Source organism: Acipenser ruthenus, chromosome 3, assembly GCF_902713425.1.
Source record: "Acipenser ruthenus chromosome 3, fAciRut3.2 maternal haplotype, whole genome shotgun sequence".
In the NCBI taxonomy this organism is placed as follows: Eukaryota; Metazoa; Chordata; class Actinopteri; order Acipenseriformes; family Acipenseridae; genus Acipenser; species Acipenser ruthenus.
In genome coordinates this window covers 22,999,606-23,011,062 of record NC_081191.1, presented here as the reverse complement: position 1 = coordinate 23,011,062, position 11,457 = coordinate 22,999,606, and the positions used below count along the sequence as shown (strand labels likewise).

The following is an 11,457-nucleotide window of genomic DNA, read 5'->3' as shown; positions in this document are numbered from 1 at the left end:
GCCCTCTCCGAATTAACAACAAGTTAATCAATTCGGAGATGTCCACATTCTGCACGAGTTTGCAGGGATGGGGCGTTTAACCCCATCCACGCTGCCAAACAGTAATACACATAAAATACCTTTTAAATCATAACACAACAATAACCCATTCTTTTTTTAAATCAACCCACAATAACACATTTGGTTTCATAACCACACATTTTTTAAAAATCATAATACATTCAATTACCCATTCTTAACATAACATAAACAATACATTTTATCAGCAGGACTAAGCCCTGCCCCTATTTATACGCAGGGCTCTCTTCTGCCACAGTACTGAATGCTAATTCTTTGTTTTATTTCAAGTGGTGCAAACTTTGCACTGGAGCGAATGCTGTTTTGGTTTTGAATGATCTGAATGAATGAATCTGCTTTGCTTCATGTTTAAATACTAAGAAACTCCAAGCTTATTGTATACTGCTTCAGTGCAATGGGATTGAAATACAAATCGTATTGTTTTTTTTAATGGGTAGATTGCTGTATGTGCAATTATTATGACAGCCCCACAATAGTAAAGCAGTATGAGTATATATATATATATATATATATATATATATATATATATATATATATATATATATATATATAATCTTATTGTATTTTTATAGAGGGCATGGGCAGTATTTACTGTAAATAGGCAGTTAATTAAAAAGAGTGAGGGACTTCTGTACATTACCACTACTGCCGCTAATTATGGTAAGTATAATTATTTTTCTGTGCTAGGTCTGTTTATGTCAAAATGTTTAAAAAAGCAGATAATGTTTAATAAAAAAATATGTATATAGTTAAAACATGATGTATACTTTGTTTTTATTTATATACATCTATTATACATCTATTATACATCTATTATACATCTATTATACATATATTTGCATTATTTTATTAATGTGTATCTGTAATAAAACAAAATAAAACAAACATTTCACTGAGTAAAACTAAATAAAAGGAAATTTGTGAAAAATAAAATGAAAAGTTATAAAAAAAAACAAAAAACATCAAAATAATTTCATGGGGCTCTACAGATTACTAACTTAATAACAAATGTTCATTTTTTCAACTATTCATGAACTAATAAAAAAGGCCAGCTAAAATGTTCAGTAAACTATTAACACAAAATGAACAACAGCTGTTAACAAGTTAGTAAGCTAGTTGTTAACAGTTAGTAAACTAAAACGAGTAGTAGTTACTACATGCAGCAGTACAATATACCATTTTGAGCTTGACATTCTAAAAGTGGAGATATATCTATGCTGTGGTATAATACTGTCAAAAACATTTGTTAAACATTGTGAACAGGATGTGAGTGGTGATAATAAAGGCAATGTCCAGACCAGAGTTCTCCCAAAAACGTCTGTGTTTTTAATGTCAATAATTGCAATAAATAATAATAATAAAAGAATGACACTCCTGAACCACAATCCTCCGTGCACGAAACTGTGCTCTTTCTTCCGGGGTCGTGGTGAGTGCTGGTGCTGTGCTGTGTTGTGCTGTGAGGGACGTGCTCCGGGTCGAATGCTGGCTCCGCGGCTGCAGCTCCCGACTCTCACTCCTCCTCTGATAACGACACAAAAAACAATAACAAACACACAGGCTCCGGCTGAATATCGTCATCAGCGCAAGGGCGTACTAACGTAGCTGCTTCCCCTTTTGTACCCAGAACCTCATCCCTGCAAGCAACCCGTTGCCATGGTTTCTCCACTAGGGGCTCGCCCCGCAGCTGATTGCAATGGAATCCTTCCAGGTACATGCAACTACGCGCTCCCCCTAATATGGTCACCTTCCGGTTTCTGCCTACCGTCAAGGCAGTCCATCTAGGAGGAAGCATACGATCCACCTTACCAAGCGCCTTCTTTGGTCGGGAGGGAGATTTACAGTTTGAATTCTTTCTCTCTCTGTCACACATCTCACCCCTCAGAGTGATGCCGAAGGCACACTCGGCCAATTCTAAGTTCCCCAATGGGCCCCCCTCCCTTGAAAAAAAATCTGCATTTTGATGCTCCTTACCCGCACGATGTTTCACTGTATAGTGGAAGGGTTGCAGCGCCAGATACCACCGAGTTATCCGAGCGTTATTGTCCTTCATCGTATGCAACCACCTTAAAGGAGCATGATCAGTGACAAGAGTGAAAGAACGCCCCAGCAAGTAATAACGAAGGGCATGAGTGGCCCATTTGATGGCCAAACACTCCTTCTCAATGACGGAGTAGTTAATCTCCCGTGGAGCCAATTTTTTGCTCATGTAAATAATCGGGTGTTCTACCCCGTCAACTTGCTGGGACAGGACCGCCCCCAGACCAATCTGGGAGGCATCGGTCTGGAGGATGAACTCCTTACTGAAATCTGGTGAAATAAGTGCTGGGGCCTGGCATAGTCTCCTCTTAATCGTGTCAAAGGCCCCCTGACACTCCCCTGTCCACTTAACTATTTTTGGAGCCGTCTTTTTGGTGAGCTCTACCAAGGGGTTAACTATGGTGGCATACTCGGGGATAAAGCGGCGATAATAGCCTGCTAACCCCAATAGTGATCTCACCTGCGGTTTGGTTCTCGGGATCGCCGTCTCCACTAGAGCCTGGACTTTAGAAGCGATCGGCTTTACCCGCCCATTACCCATAAGGAAGCCAAGATACTGGGTTTCTTGTTTGCCGAATGCACACTTGCCCAGGTTAGCCGTCAGCCCCGCCTCCCTCAGAGACTGTAGGACGGCCGAAAGTCTAATAATATGCTCTCTCCAGGTAGAGCTGAAAATCACCACGTCATCAATGTATGCAGCGGCATACTGCTGATGGGGCGCTAGGACCTGGTCCATCAGTCTCTGAAAGGTGGCCGGGGCTCCATGCAACCCAAAGGGCATGGTCTGGAAATGGAACAAGCCACCCGGGGTAGAGAAAGCAGTTTTCTCTTGCGAACTCTGGGTTAGTGGAATTTGCCAGTATCCCTTCGTCAGATCCAAAGTCGAAATCACCCGCGCTCCTCCCAGTCGGTCGAGGAGCTCGTCTACCCGAGGCATGGGATATGCATCAAACTTGGAGATGGCATTAACCTTTCTGAAATCCACGCAGAACCGAGTGGAGCCGTCCTTCTTAGGCACCATCACTATCGGGCTGCTCCACTCGCTCCGGGAAGGCTCAATGACTCCAAGCTCGAGCATATCCCTCACCTCCCGGCCAACGGCACCCCTGCGACTCTCCGGGATTCGATACGGTCTCTCTCGAACCCTGACACCTGCGGGAGTAATAATAGCATGTTCAATCATATTAGTTCTGCCAGGCAAGTCAGAAAAAACATCACCAAATTGTTTCACTAACCCACGGAGTTCACACTTCTGATCAGGAAGTAACTGTTCCCCCATCGGAATGTTAACTGTAGCTGGTGTACTGACAGAGGGACCAAAATCCTCTTCTATACTGTCATTGGCTATAAACAGGGCCTCCCTTTCATTGTAGGGTTTTAATAAATTAATATGGTAAATTTCAGTTTTGTTCCGGCGATCGGGTTGTCTGATTTCGTAGTTTACATTACCAATTGCCCGCATCACCTCATATGGTCCCTGCCACTTAGCGTATAGTTTAGACTCCGAAGTGGGAAGTAGCAGCAGTACCTTATCTCCTGGCCGAAAAGTCCGAATCCGTGCTTGTTTATTGTACTGCTGCTCTTGCCGATGCTGAGCCTGTTTTAAGTTCTCGTGTGCCAAATGACCAACCAATTGCAGGCGATCTCTCAACATAATTACATATTTCACTATGTTTTTAGCATCTTTATTTTGCTCCTCCCATCCTTCCTTTACAAGATCAAGGACCCCTCGTGGCTGTCTCCCGTACAGCAGCTCAAAGGGAGAAAACCCGGTCGAGCTCTGAGGCACCTCTCTCACTGCAAACATCAGGTAGGGAAGGAGTTTAGCCCAATGTTTTTGCTCCTGGTTGACAAACCGCCTCAGCATCTGCTTCAATGTCTGATTAAAACGTTCCACCAAACCATCCGATTGCGGGTGATAAACGGAGGTCCGAATGGATCGAATTTGTAATAATTTATACAGTTCCTTTAAACACCGTGACATAAAATTAGTTCCGTGATCAGTCAGAATTTCTTTGGGGATCCCTACTCTCGCTATGATCTGTACTAACTCTTTTGCAATCGCTAATGCACTAGTGGACCTCCATGGTACTGCCTCTGGATATCTGGTCGCGTAGTCCACCACTACTAAAATATGCGTATATCCACAGTCAGACTGGCTCAATGGGCCCACTATGTCCATTGCAATGCGTTCAAAGGGGATATTGATCAGGGGCAGTGGAACCAATGGGGCCGGGCGAACCCGCCCCGGCGCTACCTGTTGGCACTCTCTACAGGTTGCCACATACCGCTTCACCTCACTGTACACTCCCGCCCAGTAAAATCGAGCCAATATTCGTTCCTGAGTCTTTTCGCTACCTAAGTGGCCCGAACAAGGGACATCATGAGCCAACCGCATGATCTCATGTCGAAAAGACTGAGGAACGAGTAACTGTGTTACAGTCTGCCCTGTGCTCGGGGCTCGGGATACTCTATACAGCAAATGCCCAAGCACAATGTGGTGAGGGTATGTGAGCGGCCGATTGCCATCTACTTCCTTCCCCTCGATAGACCGAACCTGCCCCCAGAGGTTAGCCAGCGTAGGATCATTTTTTTGCTCGTACGCTAGATCAACATCTCGGTCCCAGACTTTCGGTATATCGAGCGGGGATATGGTAGCCTCAGCACTAGGGGTCTCAGTAACTCGGCCCGGTCGGTCACACTGGATCCCAATTCCCTTTCCCTGGCGTTTATCAGACGTGGAGGAGTCTCCTACCAAACCCCAACCTCGTGTCATTGATGCGCCCTCCCATTTTTCCACCCTTCTCTCTCGTTTAGTTTTTTTTGGGCGGAACCGAGAGGGGAACAGATCAGCATGCAGCGGAAAAATATCTCCAATAGTTTCCCCCGCTGCTCCTATGGTCTTACCGGAGACTGGCTCTACCTTTTGGTTTATAATTGTTTCGAAACATGGCCAGTCTCGACCTAAAATAACAGGGTATGGCAACCTTTTTGCCACCGCCACACTTACACGGCGGGTGTGACTACCAATGGTCACATCTAATTTAGTGAGGGGGTAGTCCTTGTTATCTCCATGGATACAGGAGATGACCACTAACCCACGTGACCACCAAGGTACCCCTTCTAAGAGAGTTTCCGAAATCAAGGTCTGACCACACCCAGAGTCCACTAATGCGTGGGTGCTCACATTACCAACCCGCACATCAACAATACAAGGTCCCTCCCAATCATTACCCCTGGACTTACCTGTCGCCGGTACCAAATAATGCGAAGCCGCACCACACTCCATTGCTGAGGGGCAATTCCGGGCAAGGTGGCCGACCCCATGGCACCGGTAACATTCCAGAGGGAGAGGCGCCCACGGAGCCTGATTGTCCCGCTGCCGACCTGACAGCGGGGAGGGGGCCCCTGTTCTACCCCAGCTGGGGGTTGACCTCGGCCTCCAGTGTTGTGGAGCGAGGCCACCCGTTGGGGAACGTGAGGGTGCTGGTCCAGACGTGAAGGGTGTGTGTGGGTGAAGGGGCCCAGGCCTTGGGCCCGCCATCCTGGGTCTGATGAAGGTCGGCGTGGGATGTATCGGGGTGGGCAGCGGTGTGGGCATAGAGTCCTCGTACCCCTCAGCCAACCTGACTGCGGCGTCCAGCGTGGTGGGCCGGTGCCGGCTGACCCAATTACTGGCTTCTGGCCCCAGCAACTGTATAAATTGTTCAATGGTGACAATCTCAGCCACCTCCTCTGCTGTGCGTTCACCAGGGCAGAGCCACCGGGTCACCTGGTCCACCAACTGCTGGGCCATTACTCGGGGTCGGACTCCTTCGGGGCGTTGGTACTCCCGGAACCGGCGGCGGTGCGTCTCCTCCGTGATGTCCAGTCGCTGAAGGATGGCTTTCTTTACCACATCATAATCCATGGCTTGTTCATGGGTTAAAGCGTGGTAGGCTGCCTGGGCTTCCCCGATCAGATTGGGTCCCAGCTGGGTAGCCCACCACTCCCGAGGCCATAGGGCTGCTGTCGCCTGCCTTTCAAAGGATGTTAAATAGGCCTCGGGATCATCCTCCAGCGACATCTTCACCACTTTAGGTTTCGGAGGCGCTACTGCTGGTTCGGCCACCGGTTCCCTCCTCTGGTTGGCCGCGAGGAACATGGCATTCATCCTCTCCATCACCGCTGCCAAGGTCTCTTCATGCCTCCGTGCCTGAGCCTCCATCATGGTGTTCAGTGCTGCAGGGTCCATTGTAAAATCCCGTTTCTGACACCACTTGTGAACAGGATGTGAGTGGTGATAATAAAGGCAATGTCCAGACCAGAGTTCTCCCAAAAACGTCTGTGTTTTTAATGTCAATAATTGCAATAAATAATAATAATAAAAGAATGACACTCCTGAACCACAATCCTCCGTGCACGAAACTGTGCTCTTTCTTCCGGGGTCGTGGTGAGTGCTGGTGCTGTGCTGTGTTGTGCTGTGAGGGACGTGCTCCGGGTCGAATGCTGGCTCCGCGGCTGCAGCTCCCGACTCTCACTCCTCCTCTGATAACGACACAAAAAACAATAACAAACACACAGGCTCCGGCTGAATATCGTCATCAGCGCAAGGGCGTACTAACGTAGCTGCTTCCCCTTTTGTACCCAGAACCTCATCCCTGCAAGCAACCCGTTGCCATGGTTTCTCCACTAGGGGCTCGCCCCGCAGCTGATTGCAATGGAATCCTTCCAGGTACATGCAACTACGCGCTCCCCCTAATATGGTCACCTTCCGGTTTCTGCCTACCGTCAAGGCAGTCCATCTAGGAGGAAGCATACGATCCACCTTACCAAGCGCCTTCTTTGGTCGGGAGGGAGATTTACAGTTTGAATTCTTTCTCTCTCTGTCACAAACATGTATTGCTCTTGTTTTTTAAGTACTATATATAATGTAATTTAAAGTGTGTCCAAAACGTAAGGCTGTGTAAATGAAAAGGGAAATAAAGAAGAAGAAAGCAAAAGACAATCCAGCATGTGTCAGCCAGAACACCTTGCTGAAATAATGATTTATTGTTCATGGTATTTGTGGAGGGTGCACTAAATGTCATGTACTTAGCTGTCACTATTTCTTCCTATACTCCTATATTATCACTGTTACTCTAGCTCTTCCTGTCGCCTACTTAAACTGATAAGATACATGAGAATCTGGCTTGCAGCTGCCATCCAGCTACCAAGCCTTCCTTACAGATATACTGTGTTAAGCAGTGGCGTAACATTTTTTCAAAAGTGGAGGAGAGGAGTGGAGTGGAGTGGAGTGGAGGGAGGGGGGGGGGGGGAGTGGAGTTTCTGTAGTTGGGGCATGCATGAAGATGATTCTATCTGAAATAATAAAATATCTTACAAGCAAGTATAACAAAACATTGCATCCCTTGTATGTCTAATTAAAATATCCAAAGACATTCTTGCAGCAATCATTCAAAACAATAAATTGCTGGCACAATGTTGTCATGAGTGATGAGTGGCAAATAGCTATATTATTCAGTTGCTACTGAGTCATGGAATTATGAAACCATGACATTGGTCAGGACCCTGAGGCAGCGTTTAGTGCTAGAGTGAGTGTGGTATAATGCAGATTTGATGAGAGGGATGAGAATTGCCCTTGAAATAAATTTCTAGAAACTTTGAGGTTTCCCCACAATTGAATACTTAAGATAAATTGAGTTTTGCTATTAAAACTATGCTATTATTGTATTGGTATAAGAAAAGGGTGTTTTTAAAAAGTATTTTCAGCTTCCATCCACTTAAAATATGCAGATGTAGCTTGAACCTAAAACTACAGTGTATCAATGATAATGTAAATAAAAACCAAGCTCCAGACAATGAGTTTCAAACTTTGAACGTGTTCCTGTTTACAGGTAAGAACTCAACTTTACTGTGATTAATATGATAATGTGAGTTATGATAATTGTTTATTTATTAGTTTAAAAATGTTTAGTAAAATGTGACCAAGAGTGAGTTTTTGGAACATTGATAAATTGAGATGCGAGAGTCTGTGCAATGTATTTAAACACACTTTTTTTTCCATTGACTTCTATACTGACTAGTGATTATACCAATAAATTATCGTGCAATAAAAGTTTCAGTACTCCTGCAATGTGAGGGGGACGTTTCCCTATCATTGAAAAAGTGATGGGGACATGTCCCTGCGTCTCCCGTGTAAATGACACCTATGTGTAAAAGGAATGGCCGTTTTAGTTATGCATTTAAGATTATCCCTTCGATTACATTTATCATATAATGGTAACAATATTACAGCGAGCATTACATTTGCTGGCTGTGATGTGACTTTTTCTCTAACACAGTAACACATTTCGAAAATCCAGATCAATTCAACCATTTACTGATTTACATTAGAAAAATATGACCTTGCTGTCATTTAACTAATGTTAAATAACAAATACATGTAAATGAATAATACAATCAAATAAACTTTTCCAGTTTACAAATGTTTTATTTTCCCTGGGGGAAAATGTGGCTTGACTGTCCAAAAAATCTCCTTGGATGGACCAACAAACATTATCTTTCATTCACATTTGGAACCTTAACCTCCTTGATTGCCCTGTGTAGTCTTATTTTAGTTGTCACCACCAGGTTATGTCTCACACCGCCCTCCTGAAAGTCACCAGTCTGACTGCCTCCAGTGAATCTCTGCCGATTTCCAGCCTGTGTCACATATCACTTGGTGTGTTGCTGTGATTAAACACCAAGAAGATACCGGCTTGTAATTTTCCAGCAGACAGTATCCTGTTTCCTTCTTTGACATCACTGGGCAGTGAAGTCTTTGTATGTTTTGGAGCTGGAGACGAGGGGTCACACCATTCTTCAGTACAATATGCACATGTCCTTTGGCAATGTACATCACATGCCGTATCAGTATATTTATTTTTATTTTACATTTTTATTCACTTTTGGTTATTTCTGTTGAAACAAAATGGAAAATGAATTGTAATAATATATTGTACTGGCAGAGAGGGGTTTCGGACTCTTTTTCAGCCCTTCGGATGTAAAACCGAGTTCCTATTGTAAGTGTCTCTGCAGCAGCATGATGCATTGTTCACTCCTAGTCTCTGTAAGTCGCTTTGGGTAAAAGCGTCGGCTAAAAGATTAAATAATAACAATAAATAATGATACATATAAGTTATGTACCAAATCTTTATTGTGTACCGAGAACTATCCATCAAATGAGACAAAAACATAAGTAAGCATAGGTACGGATTATAAAGCTCTTAGAAGTATATTAAAAATTATTAAAAGGGGCAAAGCTGATAAACTAAGGTACATGCATTGTATCAACATGGGAAAAGCATGGGAGAACTACAAAATAACTATGCAAATTTACTGTGGTAAACTTTATAAAGCTTGCCCCCCTTCTGTTAAAGTAAAAAAAGCAATGTAAAACACAAATAGAGATCCAACTGTCAGAAATAATTAAATCAACTTCACATTTTTTTATTACCATATTGTAATATCTTTTGAAAGTTCAGCCAATAGTTATTTTACAAGCATGAGTGTTTAACAATTACAATTTCCAGATTCACTGCAAAGCAACCCACAACCACAGCTTCTGCCAGATCTATTTCTGTTATTCAACTGTCAAAAGTACATGTGATTATTATCTACATAAACTCTGGCTAAAGGTACTTAACGTCTAATACCACTAATAAACATTAGGGTGATTCATAAAACCATGAGCCAATGTTATCCATAATAATTCACTTTAATAAATATTACTATTATTACTATATGAAACATAATCACAGTTTACCTGAACTGAAACTGGGTAACTTTTATATGTATTTATGTCTGTAACAGGGGGAGGTGTTATGTGTGTGGGTCGTCACTGAATAATAATGAGTCAGACAAAAAGCACTGTGTGCTAACACACCGCACATGCACGCAGATTTAATAAACACTCGTGCTGCCACTGCAATGGTAGCCCTAGTGTCAGATTTAATAAAGAAAACAAAACAAAGCTAAAAATAAAAGTTTGCTACACATGGCGAGCGCTAGTCTCATTAAAAGAGACGTCCCGCTCCAGGAACCTACTACACTACGTAACCGTAATGTAACCTACTGCTGTTGCCCCCAAAGTCCCGGCCTCCCAGCGACTCTGGGTCATTGCAACGGTCCTGGCTGGGCAGAGCCTTCACAGGCATTGGCTTGCACTTGAAGGGTTCCATAGTAGTTATCCTGCAGAGCGGACAGTCTCCTCCTCAATGTAAACAAAGCACCCCTCTGTGTATCACGGTGGCGCAGTCGTCTCGAGCTGTGGCACAGACACTTTTTGAACAGTATGCAGCCTCCCCCGGCACGCCCCTCAGCCAATCCAGACCTCCTGATCAGCTCAGCGACGGGCAAGACTACCTGCTCAATTGGTTGGCTAGCAACGCGTCTCCTGTTACGAGTCCCAACTGCACACATCAGCACAAGAAGCAGCGACAGGATGCTCCCTGTCACAATGTCCAATACATTTGAAGCCCAAATCCTCAATAAGAATCAATCATTTATGAAGGTGAGTCATAGTAATATATCCCATGGTTTAGTGAGCTCATCACACACTGGGAAAGTCTGCTTAAGAAGGGCGTTCACATGAGCTCAGCAGTTGGTACACTTACCTGTGAGCCACAGATTTTAGTTCTGCTTATGGACAACCTGAAATTGATGTATGTGCACGAAGCCGAAACCACAGTCAAGAACCCTACTGAATCTGGGGAATTTACTAGTTTAATTAATTGTAGATGAAACCTTGAAGATTTTTTTTCTCTTGTTCAGGTAAGAGTGTCTGTCTTTAATGGCAAGCAATGGAATGAGAGCACTTCATGTTAGAAATACTATTATTCATACATTTACAAAGTAGCTCTTTAAAGCTGCTTGGTTGAAGAGTTCATAGCTTGGACAAAAACATTTTCAGATGAGAAATAAAAATATTTTAGCCTATCATGCGAAAAATCGAATACCTTCAATGCTTATGTGTGTAGCAAGAGAAGGTGTTATTTAACTTTAAAAGACAGTATGGAGAACTTGGTCTCTTGAGAAGCAAGCATGCTTAAAGTGAAACCATATATATTTCATTAGTCAATGAAAAACAGTATTAGGGGTTTTGGGGTATCAGAAAGCCAGATGTTGCCCTTAAGTTTTCTGTTTAAACTAAAACAGAGTTTGCACAGCTAATATATACAATGTTTACTTCCACAAGGGGACCTTAGCTGAAATAACTATACAAAGGATGATATAAAACACACAGCCTCTGCTTTCATATTTTCATTCAATTACAGAACTGTAGCGTTAGAAGAAATATTTTTTAAACAGTTTATTATACTG

General features: G+C 43.6%; 1 protein-coding gene across 1 annotated transcript; it reads right to left on the bottom strand.

Moving 5' to 3' along the window:
• Nucleotides 1-1,344: 1,344 nt before the first annotated feature.
• Nucleotides 1,345-6,974, bottom strand: LOC131713652 (zinc finger and SCAN domain-containing protein 29-like). Its single transcript, XM_059012726.1, has 2 exons — nt 5,362-6,974; nt 1,345-1,599 (listed from the first exon to the last, which is right to left on the bottom strand). The coding sequence occupies exons 1-2, from the start codon at nt 6,347-6,349 to the stop codon at nt 1,589-1,591; spliced, it is 999 nt and encodes a 332-aa protein (XP_058868709.1). The 5' UTR covers nt 6,350-6,974; the 3' UTR covers nt 1,345-1,588.
• Between the last annotated feature and the right edge of the window lie 4,483 nt (nt 6,975-11,457).

Coding starts and splice junctions, on each gene's coding strand:
- LOC131713652 (XM_059012726.1), bottom strand. CDS start 6,349: ATGGACCCTGCAGCACTGAACACCATGATGGAGGCTCAGGCACGGAGG.